Source organism: Carcharhinus amblyrhynchos, chromosome 7 (assembly GCF_965287045.1).
Source record: "Carcharhinus amblyrhynchos chromosome 7, sCarAmb.v2.hapA, whole genome shotgun sequence".
Taxonomy (NCBI): domain Eukaryota; kingdom Metazoa; phylum Chordata; class Chondrichthyes; order Carcharhiniformes; family Carcharhinidae; genus Carcharhinus; species Carcharhinus amblyrhynchos.
Window position 1 is genome coordinate 110,879,766 of NC_137330.1, and position 25,047 is coordinate 110,904,812.

Below are 25,047 nucleotides of genomic sequence, written 5' to 3' on the forward strand. Positions count from 1 at the left end.
ACCTTCAATCAAATGTTAGTTAAAATGTGTTTTCCTGAAGCACAGATTATAGAGATTACCAAACAAAACCAGAGGACTTGTACTACAGTAGATTAGAGAGAGGTCAACTTTGGGTTTTCTTAATAAGAACTTGGAGAAGGCCATCTGGCCCCTCAAGCCTGCTCTGCCATTCAGTAAGTTCATGGCTGGTCTTTTCAGGGACTCAACTCCACTTACCTGCCCACTCACCAGAACCCTTAATTCATTTACTGTTCAAAAATCAATCTATCCTTGCCTTAAAAACATCCAACAAGGGATCCTCAACTGCTTCACTGGACAGGGAATTCCACAGATTCATAACCCTTTGGGTGAAGAGGTTCCTCCTCAACTCCTAAAGTCCTAAATCTTCTCCCCCTTGTTTTGATGCTATGACCTCTAGTTCTAGAAAGGTTTAAATGCACATTCCTCTTGGAGTAGTTGAGGCATTATAAACTTGGGAAGTTCAATTCTCGGTCTGTGTCGCCTGTTCTCAGCCAGAACAACAGCAAGAGTGCTCCAACTGAGGGGCCAGCATCGTGGCACAGTGGTTAGCACTGCTGCCTCTCAGCGCCAGGGACCGGGATTCAATTCCAGCCTTGGGTGACTCTGTGGAGTTTGCACATTCTGCCTGTGTCTGCATGGGTTTCCTCCCACAGTCCAAAGATGTGTGGGTTAGGTTGATTGGCCATGCTAAATTGACCCTGGTGTTAGGATGGGTTAGCAGGGTGAATGTGTGGGATTAAGGGAATCGGCCCTGGGTGGGATTGTGGTTGTTGCAGACTTGATGGACTGAATGGCCTCCTTCTGGACTGTAGGGATTCTATGAACTGTCTTAAAGTTTGTCTTTATGATTTAAAGGAGATGTGTGAGGCAAGTTTTTTTCCAGAGGGTGGTGGGTACCTGGAACTCACTGCCTGGGGAAGTAGTGGAAACAGAGATAATAGTGACTTTTAAGAGGCATCTTGACAAATACGTGAATAGGATGGGAAAAGAAAGAAATGGTTCCCGGAAGGGTAGGGCGTTTTAGTTCAGACGGGCAGCATAGCTGATGCAGGCTTGGAGGGCTGAAGGGCCTGCTCCTGTGCTGTAATTTTTTGTTCTTTTCTGACTGTTGTACAGTAACTCATTGAAAGTGAACATTTGGTGAGGGCATAAAGCAGATGTTTGGGTGTAATGTGGGATCAGGTGATACTGTTGTATTCCTCTCCCCTCTCCACTCTCTACCGTTTCAAAAATAGCCTACTATTGCTAACTCCTCAGCCTCATGACAGATGTACTGGAAGGAGTTGTGAAGTAGGAAGAGAATGCATTTGGCCCAGGAAATGAGAAGATGGGGTGGGGAGAGATTCACAGACAAAAGTTGAAAAGAATGTTGAAAAAATAATTCCTTCAAACTGTAAGGTACTAGTTTTAGATGTTTCTGTGTATCAGTTGCTACAGGCAGCTTAAAACCTCACGAAAGTTATTGCTAACCAAATGACTATGCATCATCTCTCTCTCATCTGCTAAATCTGTTGTATGGGTTTTGATCACTCTCCTTTATCTCAGCAAAAAGACCTATTTCCTTGTGTGAGTTTTGATGGTTGTCAGCCAACTATTGGGTTACTGAGGTGGAGATTGGGGTTTGCAGGAGGGTGGTGAGGGCACAACGTTGGAGAAATTACTGGGCTGATCTTTTCCATGTTGCTGCTGTCATGTCTGTTATCGGACAACAAATTTTATGAAATTGGGCACACGATATGGAAGCAGACTACAGTTACACTCAGAGCCTCTCCACTAAAAATCACAAAGTAACAGACACAGACTAGCAGGCAAGAGCATGCTTTTAGAATGCAAATGAGGGCTAGCACACAAGGGAAGCTGGACAGGATGGCACCTACAGGAACTAAATTAAAAAACACATCCCCACCCCATCAAAAGCAGCACTTCTAAAACAGTCAAACAACCCATGGAGACACCTAAAATTAGCATAGCTAAGGAAACATCCCTGGCCCCCCAACCTCTTTTGAGATCAATGACACACCTATGGTTCAAACCTCAGAGATTCTAGACCATTAATAACCAATCAGACAAAAACGATTAACACACACTTAAAACAATTTCCCCAACACTTGAAAACATTGAGACAGGATGGCTAAGGTCGAATACTGTAAATAAAGTATTAGCATTTGAATCGCATACTGCACCGGAGTTCAGGTATAACTATAGCCCGCTGTGGCGGATCGTTAGAGCGCTTTCGGGACAGTCTGATTGTATGTCCTGACTGCACTTCTCCGTTGACGTAAAAGAAAATAAAGCTGTGCCGTTATTGAACTTCACCCTGAGTCCATAGTGGTCGTTTCGCCCACTTGCGCTAACAACGTCTATACTTCCGCTGGAACATTCTCAATGGTTAAGAGTAGGAAACCTGGTTCTTTCCTTTCCCTGAGCCTGAGACATGGACACAAAACCTTTATTACCACCTTGACTGAGTCAGATAACTCAGCACAGATCATGCTTAGAAATTCCTTGGAATGCATAGCTAAAATAATCACTGAGATTTGAGACAAAGCCTAAGTAGTCTGACAGTTTATGTTTCCTTAATCTACACAGATATGGAGGTACTTCCTACTGTGTAACTTATTAGAGAAGAAAATTTTCCCATTTCCCCAGCAATAGGAATTCTAGAATTCCTTTCCTGAATCTACTTTTGGTCACCTGCCCTAATCTTTTCCTATATGATTCAGTGTCAAATTTTGTTTAACAATGCTCCTGTGAAGAGCCTTGGGATGTTTTATTACATTAAAGGTGCTACACAAATGTAAGTCATTGAGCCCTAGGTAATGCTTCAAATACTGATTCCTATTATAAAAACAGAAAATGCTCGAAAAGTCTGATTGCATCTGTGGAGGGAGAGGTGGAGTTAATGGTTTGAGACCATATGATGGAAGAGTCAGAATCCTACGGACTTGAAACATTAACTGTTTCTTTTCTCTCCAGAGATGCTGGCAGGCCTGCTGAGTTTTTATTTCAGATTTATATTTTTATTTCAGACTTCCAGCATCTGCAATATTTTAATTTTATCTAAATGCTTTCTTTTCCAGTAGTTGAATAGAATTGTGGTGAAACATCCACTGACAATCACAATGAAGGAGACATCTCCCCTAATCCTGCTGCAGATAATTGATGATACCTAACTTTAACTTTTATATCATGAAGAAATACATAGTTTCATCACAAAAAGATCAGGGGTGATGGCCTAGTGTTATTATCGCTAGATTATTAATCCAGAAACTCAGCTAATATTCTGGGGACCCAGGTTCAAATCTTGCCACAGCAGATGGTGGAATTTGGATTCAATAAAAAATATCTGGAATTAAGAATCTATTGATGACCATGAAAATATTGTTAATTGTTGGAAAAACCCATCTGGTTCATTAATGGTTTGGCCTGCGTGTGAGTCCAGAGCCACAACAATGCGGTTGACTCTCAACTGCTCTCTGAAATGGCCTAGCAAGCCACTCAGTTGTCAGGAAGGAATTCACCACCACCTTCTCAAGGGCAACTAGAGATGGGCAATAAATGCTGGCCAGACAGCAACACCCACAAATCAATACATTTTTTAAAAAGTACCAAATAACAAAGGAAGCCCTACAAAGAGGTATGAGACATTTTTAAACACAAAATGAATTAGAGCTAATGGTTTGAATGTTTTAATACTATCAAAAGGAATGCAATAGGTCATAAATTATTTACATTGATGGATTTGTGCATTTTTAAGAGTGCATTTATTTTCTCACCATCTATCAAATGTGGTGGTGTGTTGGCACAGTGGATAGCACTATTGCCTGACAGCACCAGGGACCTGGGTTTGATTCCCAACTTGGATCATTGTGTGTGCAGAGTCTGCACTTTCTCTCTGTGTCTGTGTGGATTTCCTGCAGGTGCTCTTGGTTTCCTTCCACAATCTGAAAGATGTGCTGGTTAGGTTCATTGGCTATGCTAAATTCTCCCTCAGTGTACCCGACAGGCGCTGAAGTGTGGTGACTGGGGGATTTTCACAGTAACTTCCTTTCAGTGTTAATGTAAACCTACTTGTGACAATAATAAATAAACTAAAACAAAACTGTTGAGCTACAGGTTATTCTTCTTCCCTCCAAATACTCTCTCTATATATACTATATACATTTTCTTTTGGTAATTTTTGGCATAATACTCATGAAAACAAAGCTTAAACTGAATGAGCGTCAGTGGAAATGCCTCCCTATAGTGTTGCACTGAGCGATCCCGAAGCGGAACTGTTGTCCTGTGCAGTTGTTCCCCTCCGGTCGCTGGGCTGGGTTGGACATGGCCGGTAAATGGGAGAGTTTGTGTGGTGAGGAGCGGCTGCAGCCGAGCCTGAAGAATTTGACGGCCCCGGAGCTGAAGGGCGGGAGAGCGGGGCCGCAGCAGCACCAGGCCCTACAGGAGCTGGTCAGAGCTCATGTGGACTCCTTCGATCAGGCGGTGGGCGAGGGGCTGGCGCGAGCGGTGCAGGTGAGTGCGGGCCCGGAGCACGTGCAGCAGGCCGGGAGCTGGGACAAGGTGCTGGGGCTGGGGTGTGGGGCATGGGGCTGGGGTATGGGGCATGGGGCTGGGACAAGGTGCTGGGGTATGGGGCATGGGGCTGGGACAAGGCGCTGGGGCTGGGACAAGGTGCTGGGGTATGGGGCATGGGGCTGGGGTGTGGGGCTGGTAGTAGGCATGATGTGGAGATGCCGGTGTTGGACTGGGGGTAAACACAGAAGTCTGACAACACCAGATTTAAGTCCAATGGATTTATTTGATAAATCGGTTGGACTTAAACCTGGTTGTTGTCAGACTTCTTACTGTACGGAGGTGGGACAGGGATATGGAGCTGGAGCACAGAGCTGGGACAAGGATGTGAAGCTGGGCAGGGATTTGGGCAGCATCAGGGATTAGAAATAAAAACCCTACACTGCAGAAGACGACAATCCGGCTCATTGAGTCTGCCCCGACAAAAATCTCATCCCAGGCCCTATCCTCACAATCCCACACATTTATCCCACAGATCCATCCAACCTACACATCCCAGGAGACTAAGGGGCAATTTAGCACGGCCAATCAATCTAACCCACACATCTTTGGACTGTGGGAGGAAACTGGAGCACCAGGAGGAAATCTACACAGGCATGGGGAGAAGGTGCAGCCTCTGCATAGACAGTGACCCAAGCTGGAAATCGAATCCGGGGCTCTGGAGCTGTGAGGCAGCAGTGCTAACCAATGTGTCACCGTGCTGCCCTTGGAGCTGGAACATGGACCTGAGCAGGAAGAGCCTGGGCCTCAGCAGTAGTCAGAACTTTAACGCATCTCATCTTAGACTTCTTTGTTTTGAGAAGTCTAGTTTCTTCAGGCTAGCAATCTAATTATAACCACTGATCCTTGAAACCTCCAGTCCCAGCTCCATGTCCCTGCGTGGCTTCATGTCCCTCATGCATCCTCTCATAAGCCATCACGTTCTTCCTAAAGTATGATGTGTAGCACTGGGCACAGTTCCCCAGGTGGGACAGAGCTAATGTTTTATGTAGGTCTAGCATAACTTCCTTGTTTTTCTGTTCTTCCCCTGACAATATAACCCATGCCTTACTGACTGCCTTACTAGCCTGTGCTGTCACTTCAAAGATTTGCGTGCAAACACATCTGTGTTCCCTGTTCCACTCTCCTCAAACTTGAGTTCATCCAAAATATTGCTATATCCTAACAAAGTCCTGTTTATCCACCACCCGATGCCCTCTGACCAATACTGATTCCCAGTCTTCCAACATGCCAGTCTTGAAACTTTCATGCTATCTCTGTAATCTCCTCCAGCCTAACAAACCTTCAGTTCTGGCCTCTTGTGCATCTTGATTTTAATCACTGCACCGTTGGTTGTTGTTGCCTAGGCCTTTGGAATTTGCACCCTAAACCTCTTTGCTTCTTGTCCCTTTTTTCCCTCTCTTAAAATGATCCTTAAAATCTACTTTTTTGATTAAACCTTTGACCATTTGTCCTAATAACGCTATTGAATCAGTGTCAAATTTTGTTTGATAATTCTGCTGTGGAACACCATAGGATGTCTTACTACGTTAAAGCTGCTATATAAATTCAAGTTGTTGCCACTTCCACAGAGCTGTGCTAGCTGTCATGGATTTCTTTTTAAAATGGCGCTTTGTGTGATAGTGCATCGTGATCTCTTACCGATACATTTTGTTTAAATGTGCTCACTACAGGCTATTCCTCCATTGGAGTTAAATTATAAAAATGAGCGGATCAGTCTGGCGTTTGTGGATGCTTTCATCAGTCCCCCCATGGTGCCAAAAGGCAGCATCTGCAGTGACCTGAGAGTCTACCCAGCGGAGTGTAGAGGACGACGAAGTACTTATAAGGGCAAGTTAACTGTAAGTATAATTTGATCCGACCTGTAGTTTCCAGTATAGGTTTTAAGAAATGCAGCAATCACATAATTGAATTGGAATTGTTTTTGCTATTTAGACTAAATACTAATGTCGGTTCCTTAGCCTGGAACTTTACAACTAGTGCTGCTTTTAACAATAGTAATACAAAACAATGATCTGAAACATCTATCACCTTGGGTCTGCTGGAGATGACCTTAGAGTTGCAAGGTAACGTGTAACTGGATTTGCATCCAGAGTTGCGTCACCAATGTAATCTTTCTACATCAATTGTTTTGAGAGGCCCACCTTCTCCAGTCTATCAATCTAATTGTAACACTGATCTTTGAAACCACTAGTCCCGGCTCCATGTCCCTGCCCAGCTCCACCCACCTTCATATACCCTCTCATAAACCCAGTTTAAAAAAAATTGTTCTTGTGATGTTGGCAATCCTTGACAAACTCCATTTGCCTTGTAGGCATTAAAAATCAACTGGATACTTTTGGACTGGTGTCATGTAGGCCAGTGTGGCTAGAGGAGTTTCACTGAACCTGTTTGATTTTAATGATACTGGCAGGTTCTTGGTCATTTTCCTAGTGCCAACCCACAGATTTATTCAGTTGAATGTCGCTATTCACCATTGCAGGATTAAAAACTCTCGACAACTAGGTTACTTGTCCAGCTCCATAAATGTTAGCAAAATACTGCAGATGCTGGAATCTCAAACAAAAACAGAAAATGCTGGAAAATCTCAGCAGGTCTGACTGCATCTGTGTTGAGAGAATAGAGGCAACGTTTCAAGTCTGGATAACCTTTCCTCAGAATTGATGAAGCTGTGACGAAGGGTCATCCGAACTTGAAACATTGGCTTTGTAAATGTTATGTTGTCTGAAAACACTGACCCTCAAGGGTGTTGTTCATGGAGTGCCCTTTGCTACATATTCAAGTTATGTGGAGATGATGGCGTTGGACTGGGGTAAACACAGTAAGACGTCTCACAACACCAGATTAAAGTCCAACGGTTTTATTTGGTAGCAAAAACCACTAGCTTTCACTCCCAAAGCTAGTGGCTTTTGCTACCAAATAAACCTGTTGATGTTGTGAGACTTCTTACTTATTCAAGTGCCCATTCTTCGTGTGCTATGCTTATCAATGAGCATTTGTAAGCTATTCATCACTGTTCTCAGCTGTTTCACCATTAAAAGTTTGTTTATTTATTAATCATAAGTAAGGCTTACATTAACACCGCAATGAAATTACTGTGAAAATCCCCTAGTCGCCACAAACCGGCACCTGTTCGGATACACTGAGAGAGAAGTTAGCATGGCCAGTGCACCTAACCTGCATGTCTTTCAGAATGTGGGAGGAAACCAGAGCACCTGGAGGAAACCCACTCAGACACGGGGAGAATGTGCAAACTCCACACAGTGACCCAAGCTGGGAATCAAATCTGGGTCCCTGACACTGTGGAGCAGCAGTGCTAACTGCTGTGCTACTATGCCACCCCATTATATATGTATTCTCCAGTAGGAGACAGTAGTAATCAGGAATGGACATTGTAGATGATGTTCCCTCCCTGCCTTATTCCTAATCTAGGAACATTTGCTTTGCATGATTTTAATTCGGAATTATCTTTGAATAAAATGACTGCATACTGTCAATTTTCCCCAGCATTCCAGACACCTCTGGTATAAACTGAGTTCAGAATGACATGGATGGATTTGTTGTCTGCCGTATGTTATTAAAGCATTCCACCTGTGTCCTGTCTGATGGTGATTATGGTGATTTTTTTTTCATTTTCAGAAGAGACACTTTGGAGTATCTGGTCTTTTGCATCTATTTAACTTGTATTTCCTCCTTTCTTAGGCAGACATTGGCTGGTCAGTGAATGGTGAACCAAAGGGGATTATTAAACAGAGCCTTGGTTTGATTCCTATTATGGTAAAATCAAAACTCTGCAACCTATACCGTCTCTCTCCTCAAGATCTCATTAAACATCATGAAGAAGCAGAGGTAATAAATTAACAACTGTGGCATGACTTCCTTTTCTCTGTGTGATATTCTATCTCCAGAGTGAATTCAGGCAGCACGAGGGGAAGAAAGAGAGGAAAGTTCCTATGTTGTCATTCATCTCTGCTGGAATACCTTTTTTATAGAATTCAAACCTCGGTCGCCATGTATTGACATTGTAAACACAGTGGGAAACTGATTATTTCCAGTAAGGTTTTGAAAAATCACTGTTAAAATCTTATTGCAAACAGTGAATTCAGGAAATTGTCCTGGCATTGGTGTAGATAACATGAAACCTAATGTCCTATTAATCAATATTCTTAATAACATCGTTGCTAAAACATAACCTGGGGAGAGTTACCACTAACCAGAAATGTAACTGGCTTTATTTGAGTTCAAAATTAGAATCAACTTGACATATTAAGATTTTAAAGAAGAGATAATAGAAATTAGTATTTATCCTTTTTCAACAGGAAATGGGAGGATACTTCATAATAAATGGTATTGAAAAAATCATTCGGATGCTGATCATGCCACGACGAAATTTTCCCATTGCTATGGTGAGACCCAAGTGGAAGAGCAGAGGCCCTAATTATACACAATATGGTAATTATAAATTTTTAAAAGTAAATTCAAAGCCTGATGACTGAGCATTACTTCTTAAACGTGATTGTTATTTATGGGAAATATTGATTGATACTATGTTATTTTTACATAATGTGAAACAATCTAGCAGCTGTTGGTTTATGGAAGATTTCTTTCTGAACCCTAACACTTGATTCCCAAAGCCACATCACTTTCAAGTCCACGTGTGTCCCTATTGATGGCAACATTCCCCACCCTCTTACCCATCTCCAGCTTTCCTCCTCTTGACTTGGTGATGATTCCTACTTAGGACCCTTTTCCTCAACAGGTTATTTGATTTGCTTTGATCTGATTTTATTCATTATTGTCACATGTATTAGTATAGTGAAAAATATTTCTTTCTGTGTGCAATGCAGACAAACCATAACATTCATAGAAAAGGAAAGGAGAGAGTGCATAATGTAGTGTTACAGTCACAGCTAGGAGATAGAGAAAGATCAACTGAATGCGAAGTAGGTCCATTATAAAAGTCTGATAGCAGCAGGGAAGAAGCTGTTCTTGAGTCGGTTGGTACTTGTCCTCAGGTCCTCATTCATTTGTGAACCGTGACACTGGGTGTTGCTACAATGTCAAACTCGTCACAGCTGAGTCTGAACTGTCCTCGCCTAACATCCATCTAGGTGTATTTCCGGGAGGGGTCACTGAATATTAAATAGCAGTGAGAGCCGATGTGTTTGTGTTTGTTTTTGTTGCTGTTTTCCCGGCAATGGAATGGGTGTGTTGTAATCGATATGAGCTGATTTTTAGTCCCTATTGTGATATTTTCCTAGTGGACGTTGTGTGGCTGTATTGGTATCGAGGTATTTGTTGTGCGTCTCTCCGTTCACGTGTGGTTTGTTGTTTCTGCAGTAACAATCCTATTTCAGCAAAGCTGCAACTGAAGGCTGCTGAAGTGGTTCTCAGCATTGCTGCATCAGTATTGATTTTAATGTAACTATAGTCAGTGCCCAGCACATCAGCAAGCTTCAATCTTCTCATCATGAATATAATATTTCCAATGCCTGCAGCAATTTTGTAATAAAGTAGATAGTGCAGTTTCTTCAATTGTGTGCTAAGTTTATCCATTCGTTCACTGAACAAATGCTCAAAGAGAATCCCACTGTGTATTTCTGTGCTGAAAGTGGCTCGTACAGTGGTAGGCATACTGCAATATTATATTTAAAATTTATTGTCAATACTTAGCTTCTCAGGGGACATTTGGCACTTGCTTTGCCCCTCTTTCTGGCTGCTTTCTCAGGCTGAACTAGAATGTTTGCAATTTAGCAGTGTTCTCATCAATCTCAAACTGAGTTCCTGACCCATATCCTCTCAGTAACAAATGTTCTCGATAAACGTTGTTATTTCCCCTCTACACTACCTCACTCCATTACTACTGATTCTTGTCCTGGCACTTCCAGGTGTAACTATTTGCGCTGAATGGTCAGCTTTCTATCTGCCTTTGTCAACTTCAGCTCATCCAAAATTGTGTCGCTTACGCTCCGAACTTATATCAAGCATTACCACTTCTCATTTCGTGTCAAAACAACCATTTTGTCCCTGCAAAAGAGAAAGAGAGCAGAATAACTATTGATAAAATTAACTATAGTATTTAAATTGCAAATTTTTAAGGAAGACCATAATATTTAAACTTGTGCCATAATATTTGGTGCTCTAGTTTAGCTTTGGAAGTTCATACATTCACTTCTGTAATTCAATCACTTTCAAAATTTCTCAATTTAAAGTTTATTTGTTAGTCACAAGTAGGCTTACATTAACACTGCAGTGAAGTTACTGTGAAAATCCACTAATTGCCACACTCCAGTGCCTGTTTGGGTACACTGAAGGAGAATTTAGCATGGCCAATTTACATAACCTGCACATCTTTGGACTGTGGGAGGAAACCGGAGCAACCAGAGGAAACCCACGCAGACATGGAGAACATGAATTAGAAACAGTTCCCCCCACTCCCTGAAGCACATACATCAAAAGCTTGATAGACTGGCATGATTATCAGCCCGCTCTGACACAAAGTTGCACAACATTAGTTAATTCCCCCACATTCCTTGTTAATTTTGCTGTTAGATGTTGTTGAGAGGAAGCATGGGGTCAGATTGCTACATTTCTCATTCATGACATTGCAAGACTTGAAGTGGGGGAAGAAAATTAACTTGTAACAAAGTGACGTTTCGTGAAAGTGATAGGCTAGAGTTTTAATGCAAGCTGTATTATGTTTTCTCCTATCAGGTATAAGCATGCACTGTGTGAAAGATGAGCACACTGCTATTAACATGAACCTCCACTATCTGGATAATGGCACTGTCATGGTCAACTTCATTTACCAGAAGGAACTCTTCTTCTTACCGCTTTGCTTTGCGCTTAAGGTGAGATGAATATTGCTTTTTCTGCCGAAAAGGTAGAGGTTAAAAATAAAGACTGAGTCCTTTTGACAGATGTGATTTATGATAAAAATCTTACAGTCCAGAGACTTTTTTTTATCCTTTCAGAGGATATGAGTGACTCTAGCAAATCAGTATCTGTTGCCTATTCCTTGAGAAGGTGGTGATGAACTGTCTACTCGAACCACAACGGTTACTGTGGTGTAGGTACATCTACAGTGCTGCTGGGGAGATAATGCCAGGATTTTGACCCAGCAAGTGCAGAAACAGAGATATAGTTCCAACTCAGGATGCCTTGGAGGGAAACTTGCAGATGGTGGAATTCCCACACTTCTGTGGCTCTTGTCCTTCTAGCTGCAGAGGTTGCAGGTTTGAAAGGAACATTGGCAAGTTGCTGCAGTGCATCTTATATATGGCCCATGCTGCTGTCACTGTGCACTGATAGTGGGGGAATGAATGTTTAAATAGTGGATGGGGAGCTAACCAACTAGACTGTTACTTCCTGAGTTCCTTGAAATCTGTTGGAGATGCACTCACCCAGGCAACGGAGAGTATTCCACCACATTCATAATTTGTACCTTGTAGATGGTGGACAGAAGACAGACTTTGGGGAGTCAGGTAGGAAGAATGGTAGGAAGGACTATTACTTACGTGGCGAAAAACTGCAGCAGGCGACGGTGCAGAGGGACCTCGGGGTCCTTGTGCATGAGTCGCAAAAACCCAGCCTGCAAGTGCAGCAGGTGGTCAGGAAGGCGAATGGGATGCTGGCCTTCATAGCGAGGGGGATTGAATATAAAAGTAGGGAGGTCTTGCTGCAGCTGTATAGGGCATTGGTGAGGCCGCAGCTGGAGTACTGTGTGCAGTTTTGGGCGCCGCACCTGCGCAAGGATATTTTGGCCCTGGAGGGAGTGCAGAGGAGGTTTACTAGGCTGATACCGGAGTTGAGGGGGTTGAGCTATGAGGAGAGGCTGAATAAACTAGGCTTGTACTCGTTAGAGTTTAGAAGAATGAGGGGAGATCTCATTGAGACGTATAAGATGATGAATGGGATGGATAGGATAGAGGTGGAAAGACTCTTCCCGCTCAAAAAAGACAGTAGGACTAGGGGGCACAGCCTCAAGATAAAGGGGGGGCGGTTCAGAACGGAGTTGAGGAGGAACTTCTTCACTCAAAAGGTGGTGAATCTCTGGAATTCTCTGCCCGTTGAAGTGGTGGAGGCTGCCTCGCTAAATATTTTTAAGAAGCGGGTTGATGGGTTTTTGATAAGAGAGGGGATTAAGGGTTATGGGGAGAGGGCGGGAAAGTGGAACTGAGCCACGACAGATCAGCCATGATCTTATTGAATGGCGGGGCAGGCTCGAAGGGCCAGATGGCCTACTCCTGCTCCTATTTCTTATGTTCTTATGTTCTAGGTAGTGCATTACTCACTGAATTCCCAGCCTCTGATGTGCTTTTGTAGCTGCAGTATTTATATGGCTGATCCAGTTACATTTTGATTCAGTGGTAATCTCAGATGGTGACACTGATGCCATTGAATGTAGGGGGAAGATGGTTTGATTCTCTTGTTGGAGATGATCATTGTCTGGCTCTTGTGCAAATGTTACTTGTCGCTTATCCGCCCAAGCCTGAATCTTGTCCAGATCTTGCTGTATATGGACACAGACTGAAAAATCAGAGGATTACTGAATGGTACTGAACACTAATGTTAATTACTTTACAGATAAAAATCTCACCAATCACCTAAGTTCTGGAGGGAAATGGGTTCTGAACAATGAGGCTTTGGAATTATGTAATAGAGAATGAGTGAATTTAATTTTTTTCATTCTCCATTCCTTTGCTGAGCTATGCTGAATGGTGGGACACTGGGTGGAGTTCTTGGATAGCACTGTTACAGAACTGGCACAGGCATGATGAACTGTAACCACGTGATACTACAAAGGAAGAAAGGGTTAAATGTGACTGATTCTGTTGCTTCCCGTTGCCTTTTGTAGAGGATTGGAATAGAGTACCTTGCCTCCTTCTTAGTCACCTCTTTGCTTCTCTTTCATCCTTTAAGACTCTCCTTAAATCATACCTCTTTGATCAAGTTTTTGCCCGTTCTTAATTTCATCTTCTGTGTCGCTGTGTCTGATCTTCATTTAAAGCACTCCCCGAAGTGCTTTGAGATGTTTTATTACATTAAAAGTGCTACAGGCTGAAATGGGGTACATCAAAGGCATTCTGTGCTGACCTTGGTTTAGCACAGTTGGCTGGACAGCTGGTTAGTGATGCCAACTGCACGGGTTCAACTTTTGTACCAGCAGAGGTTATTCATGAATGCCCATCTTCTCAGGCGAGGGGCAAGTTTGAGGTGTGGTGATCCTCTGGTTAAGTGACCATCAGTCAGTGCCTATGGTCATTTGGGACAATGGCGACTTTACCTTTATGCTGATTACATCATTTCAAGCTGTATGTTGCACAAATTTATGGATGGGTTTAAGACCATCGCTTTCGGCCGTGGAAAGTGTTCCAGCTCTCATTATCTGGAAGGGCGAGGTATCTTTGGTCAATCCTTTGTGTTCTCCACTTGAAATGATAACCTGACTTATCTCCGACTAGGTGCTGTTGGACCTCCTCTGGGCTTCCAGTATTCATTCTGTTTCATCCTAACCTAGTAGCTTTTGTCCTTTGCAGGCGATGGTTGACTTCACAGACCACCAGATTTACCAGGAGTTAATTAAAGGAAAAGAGGACAATTCCTTCTTCAAGAGTTGTGTGGCACAGATGTTGAGAATGGTGATGATGGAAGGATGCACCACAAAGAAGCAGGTCCTGAATTACCTAGGGGAACGATTTCGTGTGAAGCTCTATCTTGCCGATTGGTACACAAATGAGCAAGCTGCAGAATTCCTGTTTGAGTAAGCAACACTCTTTAATGTAGATGTTTGATTGTTTATTCTTTTGGTCTCGTGGCATAATAGCTAGATTACTAGCCCAGAAACTCAGCTAACGTTCAGGAAATTTGGTTTCAAATCTTGCCACGTCATCTGGAGGAATTTGGGTACAGTAAAATAAAACCTGGAATTAATAATCTACTAATGACCATGAAATCAATGACAATTGTCGGAAAAACCCCTCTGGTTCGGGGAAGGAAATCTGCCATCCTTACCTGGTGTGACCTACATGTGGGTCCAGAGCCACGGCAATGTGGTTGACTCTCAACTGCCCTTGGGCAACTGGGGATGAGCAATAAATACTGCGCCAGTCAGCGATGCCCATGTCCCACGAATGAATAAACAAAAACATGTCCAGATCTGGAGCTAGGCCATTGAAGCGAATTAAACTGATGCCTAGAAGAGAGATAATAATTAAGATGTAGTGACATCAAGATCACAGTAGTGAAAGGGAGATAGAGTTAGGCACACGGGTGAACATAATAATAAAAGCAAAATACAGTGAATGCTGGAAATCTGAAAACTGTGCAGGCTGGCAGCACCTGTGGGCAGAGAAACAGGGTTAACATGTCAAGTTTGTATGATTTTTCAACAAAACAAATATGAGCTGTCTCCTAGAAGTCAGTGCAAACTGTCCTTGATTAACACTCATTTCTTGTCCTGTATTTCCAGACTTTAGTTGAATATCGACAGCTAAAGTAAGACCAACTAGCTGAGAACTTCCTCGATTGTCTCTCTATCTTGCTTTGAAAAGCAGTACCACATTTCCACCCTTCTTCTTCTGGTCAAAATTTCCATTATTGAGCATTTTAGAAAGTTGGGTAAAGGGAATTTGTCTTAAGATAGTGACTTCTTTGGTATCACTTCTCTTTGAATAATGATTCTCACTAGCTGTTCTACACACTGGAGTTCTACAATCTCCGTTTCTACCTCCTGTGTGAAATATGATGTAAGAAGTCTCACAACACCAGGTTAGAGTCCAACCAGTTTATTTGATAGTAATCCCTCAAGCTTTCAGAAACGGTGTCCCTTCGTCAGGTGTGTGGAAGGTTCTGATCAGAGAAGGGCATATAAAGTCACACACAGTTTAGAGTGCTGATTAGAATGCAAGTCTTTACAGCTAACCTGCTATTCAAGTCTGAAAAGATGCAGACAGTGTGAGTGGAGATAGCATTAGCATAGGTTAAAGAGATGTGCATTGTTTCCAGACAAGACAGTAAGTGAGATTTTACAGACCCAGGCAAGTCATGGGGGTTACAGATAGTGTGACACGAACCCAAGATCCCGGTTGAGGCCGTGCTCATGTGTGCGTAAACGTTCTCCAAGGCGGCCTTCACGACACACGTCGGCGCAGAGACTGATAGCCAAGTTCCGCACACGTGAGCATGGCTTCAACCGGGATCTTGGGTTCATGTCACACTATCTGTAACCCCTGTGACTTGCCTGGGCTTGTAAAATCTCATTTATTCTCCTGTCTGGAAACTATGCACATCTCTTTAACCTATGCTAATGCTATCTCCACTCACATTGTCTGCATCTTTAAGACTTGAATAGCAGGTTAGCTGTAAAGACTTGCATTTGAATCAGTATTCTGTAAACTGTGTGTGACTTTATATGCTCTTCTCTGATCAGAACCTTCCACACACCCGACAAAGGAACGCCGTTTCCGAAAGCTTGTGGGATTACTATCAAATAAACTGGTTAGACTCTAACCTGGTGTTGTGAGACTTCTTACTGTGTTTACCCCAGTCCAACGCCGGCATCTCTACATCAGGAAATATGATGCACATGAAAGTACGTTATTTCTGCCAGAGATGATTGGAAAATAATTGGCTATCAACCCAGCTATCTACTTTTTCAGTAACATTTTCATATTGTACAATCTGGCATTTGGGAGGCTTTCAAGTGTAAGTTGATAGGGATTCAGGACCGGCACATTCCTGTAAGGATGAAGGATAAGTATGGCAAGTTTTGGGAACTTTGGATAACAAGAGATATTGTGAGTCTAGTCAAAGAGAAAAATGAAGCATTTGTCAAAGTTAGGAGGCTGGGAACACACAAAGCAAGTATAGAATACAAGGAAAGTAGATCAAGTTTTTTGAGGGAGAGACAAAGATGATTGATGAGGGTAGGGCAGTAAATATTGTCTACATAGGCTTCAGTAAGGCCTTTGACAAGGTCCCTCATGGCTGACTGGTATAGGAGGTGACGTTGCATGGGATCTGAGGTGAGCTGGCAAGGTGGATACAAAACTGGCTCAGTCAAAGAAGACAGAGGGTAGCAGTAGAAGGGTGAGTTTCTGAATGGAGGGCTGGAACAAGTGGCGTTCCTCAGGGATCAGTGCTGGAACGTTTGCTGTTTGTAATATATATAAATGACTTGGAGGAAAATGTAACTGGATTGATTAGTAAGTTTGAGGATGACACAAAGGTTGATAGATTTGCACCTAGTGATGAGGACCATCAGAGGATACAGCAGGATATAGATCAGTTGGAGACTTGGGCAGAGAGATGGCAGATGGAGCTTAATCCGGACAAATGTGAGGTAATGCATTTTGGAAAATCCAGTACAGACAGGAAATATGCAGTGAGTGGTAGAACCCTTAAGAGTATTGATAGGCAAAGGGATCTAGGTGTACAAGTACACAGGTAACTGAAAGTGGCAATGCAGGTGGAGAAGGTAGTCAAGAAGGCATACGGCATGCTTGCCTTCATTGGCTGGGACATTGTGTTTTAAAATTGGCAAATCATGTTGCAGCTTTACAGAACCTTAGTTAGGCTGCACTTAGAATACAGTGTTCAATTCTGGTTGCCACACTACCAGAAGGATGTGGAAGCTTTGGAGAGGGTACAGAAAAGATTTGCCAGGATGTTGCCTGGTATGGAGGGCATTAGCTACGAGGAGAGGTTGGAGAAACTTGGTTTATTCTCACTGGAGCGATGGAGGTTGAGGGAAGACCTGATAGAAGTCTACAAGATTACGAGAGACACGGACAGAGTGGATAGTCAGAAGCTTTTTCCCAGGGTGGAAGAGTCAATTATGAAGGGATACAGGTTTAAGGTGCAAGGGGCAAGGTTTAAAGCAGATGTATGAGGCAGATTTTTTATGTAGAGAGTAGTGGGTACCCGGAACTCATTGCTGGAGGAGATAGTGGAAGCAAATGTGGTAGTGACTTTTAAGAGGCGCCTTGACAAATACATGAATATAATGGGAATAGAGGGATATGATCCCCGGAAGAGAAGGGGGTTTTAGCTTAGTCGGGCAGCATGGTTGGTGCAGGCTTGGAGGACTGAACAGCCTGTTTCTGTACTGTAATTTTCTTTGTTCTTTGTAATCCCTACAGTGCAGAAAGAAATCCATTGAGTCTGCACCGACCCTGCGAAACAGCACCCTACCTAGACCCAATCCCCTGTGCTAACCCATTAATCCCACACATGGCCAATCCACCTCACCTGCACTTGTTTGATGTGTGGAAGGAAACTGGAGCACCTGGAGGAAACCCGTGCAAACATGGGGAGAACGTGCAAACTCCACACAGTCATCCAAAGCTAGAATTGAACCCAGGTCTCTGGTGCTGTGAGGTAGCTGTGCCAGCCACTGTGGCGCCCATTTGTGCAATGAAGAACAAGATACACAGCTGATGTTTTATTGGTGTGCCTTTGCTACAGTTAATATTTGGTATATAGGATTGTGTTTTTTGTTTGTTTGTTTGTCTGCAGTCAGTGTCTCTGCATACATCTGAAATCCAACGTGGAGAAGTTTTACCTGCTCTGCTTGATGACCCGGAAGCTGTTTGCATTTGCCAAGGATGAATGTCAAGAAGAGAATCCAGATAGCTTGATAAATCATGAAGTGTTAACGCCGGGACAGCTCTACCTGATGTTTTTGAAGGTTGGTCTACTGCATGGTAACTAGAATGGACTGGTATTGATACAACCAATGTAGATTATGTTTCTAAATGGCACCTAAACCCCTACACTCCTGTAACTAAAACCATTCTTCTTAATTTTATTTTTGCGATAATTGCAGAATGCAATTTTAATTAAGTTGTTAGCTTCTGGATGGGGAAGCATGTGACACTTTTTCCATAGAATCCATACAGTGCAGAATGAGGCCATTCAGCCCACTGAGTCTGTGCTGACCATAGTACACCCAGGCCCTATTCCCATAACCCCTCATATTTACCCTGCTAATCCCCCTGACACTAGGATCAATTTAGCATTGCCAATCAATCTAACCTGCACATCTTTGGACTGTGGGAGGAAACCAGAGCACTCAGAAGAAACCCACACAGACATGGAGAAAGTGCACACTCCGCACAGACGGTGACCTGAGGCGGGAATTGAACCTGGGCCTCTGGAGCTGTGAAGCAGCAGTGCTAACCACTGAGCCAACATGCTGCTCGTTTGTGTCTGAGAACAATTTTTTTTATTAACTTGCAGTTATGGAGTATAGCTGCAGTTTTTTTCATTCATTTATGGGTATGGGCATTGCTGGCTATGCCAGCATTTATTTCCAAATTGGCATTGAGAAGGAGTGGGGAGCTGCCTTCTTGGAATGCTGCAGTCCATGTGTTGTAGGCGTGTAGGCTGGCTCAGACACATTGGGCCAAGTACACTGCTGTCTGTGCTGAAAAACTTCTGATGATTCAGTGAACACCCTGTAGTGCTGTAGGGAGGGAGTTCCAGGATTTTAACCCAGTGAGTGAAGTAATGGCAATATAGGTCTAAGTCAGGCTGCTGTGATACCTTGGAGGGGAACCTGTATATGGTGATATTTCCATGCACTTGTTGCCTTGTCCTTTTAGATGGTAGTGGCCACAGGTTGGGAAGGGGCTGTTGAAGGAAAGTCTGCTGTCAGTCTCCCCAGAGCTGTAATAAAACATTTTGAAAATAACAAGTTTTTGCTACAATTGTACTTTTTTGAAATTTGTTTTGAGGGTATATCCATCACCACTATTTTGTTTAGCACCAGACAACCAAGTTTGGCAGGAATCTAGCAGAATCGCTGTGCATCATTTAATTGGGCATGGTATTAACGTTTCACAAGGCCACTTCAGTCAAATCCTAATGACAGCACTGTCTAATTGTTGTTTCCCCACCCACCCCCCCCCCATCCTTTTTCTTGTGACCCTACACTGCTGTCTTTGTCTGGCACATTTCTTCCTTCAGTTGGGAGGACCATAGATCTTGCATTTTTTTTTTGATTTGATTTATAATTGTCGCATGTATTGGAATATAGTGAAAAGTATTATTTCTTGCATGCTGTACAGATGAAGCATATCGTTCAGAGAGTATAGAGAGGAGAAGGAAAGGAGAGTTTGCAGAATGTAGTATTACAGTCACAGTTAGGGTGTCGAGAAAGATCAGCTTAATGTAAGGTAGGTCCTTTCAAAAGTCTGACAGCAGCAGGGAAAAAGCTGTTCTTCAGTCAGTTCGTATGTGACCTCAGACTTTTGTATCTTTATCCCAACGGAAGAAGGTGGAAGAGAGAATGTCTGGGGTGTGTGGGATCCTTAATTATGCTGTCTGCTTTTCTGAGGCAGTGGGAAGTGTAGATGGGATGAATGGATGGGAGGCTGGCAATGTCCACTGCAAAATAGATCTTTAATAGCAAGCTTAGAGAAAATTTGAGCTACGGGCTTGCTGAGAACTGGACTGAAACGAGTCAAAATTGAAAGAACTTAACGCCAATGGAGACTTTTATCTTTGGTCTATTTTTAAACTACATCCCGTTGGCTGCCTTCTCAAGCTGATGTTGAAAATCTCATTGGGCAAGCAGAACAGCAATAATTAACCATCTCTTTTATGTACGTGTGTGTGTGTGTGTGTGTGTGTGTGTGTATTATGTATATATATTTTGAATCCCTACAGTGCAGAAGGAGGCCATTTGGTCCATCAAGTCTGCACCAAATACAATCCCACATCCTCTACCTGTAACCCCTCGAATTCATCCCTCCAATCGCCCTATACTAAGGGTCAATTTATCATGGCCAATCCACCTAATCTGCACATCTTTGGATTGTGGGAGGAAACTGGAGCACCTGGAGGAAACCCATGTAGACAGGGGGTGAATGTGCTAACTCCACACGGACAGTAACCCGAGGCTGGAATTGAACCTGGGTCCCTGGTGCTATGAGGCAGCAATGCTAGCCATTGTGCCGCCCCACAGATTATCTGGCCATTATCACAATATATTTGTGGAGGTTGCTTCGTGTAAGCTGGCTGCTGTGTTTCCTTCATTTATAGTAAGAAGTCTCACAACACCAGGTTAAAGTTCAACAGGTCCAACAAACCTGTTGGACTTTAACCTAGTGTTGTGGGACTTCTTACTGTGTTTACCCCAGTCCAACGTCGGCATCCCCACATCATTTAAACAGGGGCTATGGTTCAAACATTACAGTTCATGAACTTTGAGATGTTGAGAACTTGTCAATGGTGCTATGTAAATAACAGTTGTTAAGAGGTAAAGCAAAAGTATCTAACCCACTGATTCACTGGATAATAGGCCCACTGGCAAGGTCAGTACCTACTGTTAAATCTTAATTACTCTTGAGGAGCCATCTTCTTAACTACAGTTGAGTTGCTTTTTAACTCCTTTGCGAGGGTAGTTAAAGGCGTCACATATAAAGCAGACCAGGTAAGAGTGGCTGATTTCTTCCCCTAAAGGAAATTAGTGAGCCAGGTGGGCTTTATGACAATCTTATAGCATCATGGTCGTTATTGCTGATACTTTTTATTCCAGAACTTAATTTTAGATTACCCATCTACCATTGTGTTTCTGGGTCATTAGTCCAGGTCTCTGGATTGCTGGCCTAAGCAATACATATATAAACTGCTGGGCCACTATACCTGGTTGAACTGGATGTTGTTTGGAATGGACTTCCCGTGGTGCAGCTAATGAAAAGTCAGGACAAAATGTATTTTCTTTCAAATATTTAAGTTTTGCTGGCTGTGTTGGTGTGGAGATCTGCAGTTTCTGAATCTTTGAAAGCTCCATCTAGTTGTCAGAATGTGTAGCTGCAGGTGTGGCTGTGTGACAGGTATGGAACACTATTCAGAAAACTATATATTAAATGTACACTTAATTATGATTTATGTAGAAGTTATGGCTTAGGCTTTGTGTTTAGATAAATCAGTGTAGGCTTTTAGTAGAGATTAACGAGAGATACAGTAAAGGAGAATTACTGTATTTAACCAGTTTCTGGCAATACACATTTGGATGGCGTGCATTTCCCAGGTTTTACAAGTTAAATTTATTAGAAGTGAGCAGAATTAAGCTGTGATTTTGAATTTGGACGAGTATATTTACAGTATCTGCACAATTTTGCTTTTGGCCACAAGTGCAGTTGTCTAGGCTGCTCTCAGTATGAAAGGGAATTATCAGCCTGAGCTCCTGATTCCTGATTTGTCATCCAGCAACCTTGGGAGCGATTCTCCCAAAAAAATTCTCGCTGTTGAATTTGTGTGAAAAGTGGAGTAAATTACACTTTTTTCAGTGGCAGTTTAGAAAATAATCTCCCACACTCTGTGCACCTCAGAATGCGCTAGCGTGAATCACACTAAAAAAAATCAGTGAATGGGGCCTGTTCCTGCCCTTGAGGCCAGCGGCATAGCGCTGAGTGGGCCACTGCGTGTGCAGTAATCTGTCAGCGCTGAGATCGGTGGATGCGCAGTGGCCCCTGTCTGACGACCTCCTGATCGCTGGCAGCTACCCGATTTCCCCCCACCACCCACTCCTCTTCCCTTCCTCGTCCAGCAGGCTGCCCAACTCCCACCCCAATAGTCATCCCCAATCACTTGCCTCCCTCCTCCCCCACCAACTGTGACTGCAGAATGGCAGCGGGACCCCCCCCCCACCACCAATTGTTGCCCCCTTCCCCATCAATTTCCATCCCCTGGATGGGCAATGCCAAAGTGCTCACTGGGCATTGGCGCCTTACCCCTGAGGGGCCCTAATTGGCACCCCCTTTCTCTCCAGTGGGGTCGGGCCACTAGCTATAGTGATACCCAGATCAGCACAGCAGGATGGGAGAATCAGTCTCCTTGTGTTTGTCAAATAGCTTGCTGACATTTGTAGTTTAGATTCATGCAGTAATAATGGCCAATTGGATTAGGTACCAGAGCATGCTGGAAGCTGTAGCACTGCAATGCAACAGAAAATCAATGTCTTCAGGAGAAAATGTGGCGTGAAATTGGAGAAGAGGGAAATAATATATAAACCAGCAGTGTGCCTTTGGGGCAAATACGTTTACTAAAATGTTTATAAGTGTGTGGACAATTTCAAAGTTCTCTTTGTGTTTAGGAGAGAAGGAACTGCTTTTACTAGGTTTCCAAGATTTTTGAGGAGTGTCAAAGTGATTAAAATACAAGAATAAAGCCACATTACAGCCAATTCACACAATATATCACAAACAGCTGATAAGATAAATGACTAGTTAAACTGTTTTGTTACTATTAGCTGAGGGAAGGATTGTGGCCAGGACACCAGGAAATTTTCCTTGCTCGCCAGAGAAGTGTCATGGAATGTGTCTGTCTGTACAGGCGCACAGGTCTGTTGACTGCCTGTCCCACGGTCCAGTGTTCCTCTGGCACAGCACGGTAGCATTGGTCTACTTTAGTTACCCAAGTCCTAGAATGGAGTTTGATAAATTAACATTCAGTGCCACCAATTGAACCAAACTTTCACTTTTATATAATCGATGTGGGGAAATTTTAACTGATCACACTCAAGTTTATGTTAGTATGTATATTTTAGAAAAAAATAGTAAATTATTTTCCCTTGATTCTTGTTGACAGGAGAAAATGGAGTTTTGGTTACAGTCCATAAAATTAGCGCTGGACAAGAAGAGCCAGAAAGGAACAATCCAGATTACTTCGGAAAATCTCATGAAAGTGTTTAATTTAGTGCCGGATTTATCACGACCATTTGAGTATCTTTTGGCCACAGGAAACCTACGTTCAAAATCGGGTGAGCACCATGCTTATAACAAGATATTATAAATGTGTTTAAATCAGTTAGCAAATAGACAGTTACTGGAAAATCTGATTTATGTTTTGTAGATGAACAAACTACACAAAAATATTCAACTTGCTGTGGATTTGCACATTTGTATTGCTGCACTTGAAGCAATACCAAAATTGTTACTCCCTACAGCTAGAGTGTAAACATTTCCAGCAGTGGTCAAAGGTGCTACCAATTATGTTAGCATGCCTAAAAGTAAAACTGGCTGAAAGATGCTTAAACAAAGAAGCAGTTGATCAACCATGTCCGTGTACTGATGGATAGCATTTGTGGAATCCTTTGTATGGTTTGCTTTAGTTAAAAGATTTCATTTTGATGTACTTCCACCTACGTAACTATTACGCTAAGCTTTACAGCTAACTTGACCACATTTTAGACTCAGCAGGAATTCTGGGATTAGCTTAGAAGTTGGCTACATGCTTTGAAAGTACAATGCAAGTGAAGTTTGGCATAAACAAGTTTTTCTCTCTCACGTACTCTCACATACGTACTGACGTACTCACAATATAGACACACACACACACACACACACACACACACACACACTCTGTTTCTGTTATTAATCAATAAAATAAGTTCTACTTCATTGCATCTTCACAAACTGAGGCACCTCTAATCATTATGTCAAATATACATGCAAAATACGCTCAACGAAATCTCTTATTGAAATGCAGACACAAATCTGAAAATACATACAGTATTTCTTGTGATGCTGCATAATGGTACATTTTAATTTCAAATTTATTTCTCTTCTCTTGTCCCAGGTCTGGGAATGCTGCAGGATTCGGGTTTATGCATTGTGGCAGACAAGCTGAATTTTATCCGTTACCTCTCCCATTTCCGCTGCGTGCACAGAGGGGCTGCGTTTGCTAAGATGAGAACCACCTCTGTGCGTAAGTTATTGCCAGAATCCTGGGGCTTCCTGTGCCCTGTGCACACACCGGATGGAGAGCCCTGTGGGCTAATGAATCACTTGACGGTCATTTGTGAGATTGTGACTCAAACATCAAGTACAGTCTCACTGCCAGCCCTGCTCTGTGCACTGGGTAAGTGATGAGGGAAGTGTATGAAATGATATGAATAGGTTATTGTTTATAACACAGCGATTACAGAGTAAACTGCTTAAAACAATCTGGTTATTGCATGGGTGTTTGGTCCATCATATGCAACTGTTCAAAAGTTGAGAAAGATTTAAAGATTTCTTGTCTAGTGTATAATTTCTTAACAAATACTGTGTAAACTCCTTGTTGCAGTCAGACTTATACATTGAAATGTAAGCAGAGTGCTGAATGTAAGTGTCTGACAATTTGCTGTTTGTGAGCATTACTGTGCTCACCATAGGACTGCAGTTCAGTGGCAGCTCATGGGATTAGGCAACTGACATTGGCAACATCTATATTTATATCATCTGATGAAGGCGCAGCACTCCAAAAGTTCGTGATTCGAAATAAACCTGTGAAATTTAACCTGGTGTTGTGACACTTCTTACTATACCCACCCCAGTCCAACGCTAGCATCTCCACCTCATGTATATAAAATTGGCCAAGGGACAGAAAGAGTAGTGCTTGTTTTTCAGACTGAGGAAAATGTAGGCTGTAACCTGAGTTTTGGATGTTGTAATGGGTGGAACT

General features: G+C 42.8%; 1 protein-coding gene across 1 annotated transcript in view; it reads left to right on the top strand.

Annotated features, from left to right (window-relative positions):
* Nucleotides 1-4,341: 4,341 nt before the first annotated feature.
* Nucleotides 4,342-25,047, top strand: part of polr1b (RNA polymerase I subunit B) — a 31,174-nt gene continuing 10,468 nt past the window's right edge. Inside the window, exons 1-9 of the mRNA XM_080192954.1 lie at nucleotides 4,342-4,533; nucleotides 6,267-6,434; nucleotides 8,296-8,442; nucleotides 8,913-9,045; nucleotides 11,308-11,444; nucleotides 14,133-14,356; nucleotides 18,112-18,283; nucleotides 23,191-23,362; nucleotides 24,181-24,462. Coding sequence (XP_080049080.1) covers nucleotides 4,345-4,533; nucleotides 6,267-6,434; nucleotides 8,296-8,442; nucleotides 8,913-9,045; nucleotides 11,308-11,444; nucleotides 14,133-14,356; nucleotides 18,112-18,283; nucleotides 23,191-23,362; nucleotides 24,181-24,462 — 1,624 coding nt within the window. The 5' untranslated portion in view covers nucleotides 4,342-4,344. The remainder of the gene's footprint in view (nucleotides 4,534-6,266; nucleotides 6,435-8,295; nucleotides 8,443-8,912; nucleotides 9,046-11,307; nucleotides 11,445-14,132; nucleotides 14,357-18,111; nucleotides 18,284-23,190; nucleotides 23,363-24,180; nucleotides 24,463-25,047) is intronic.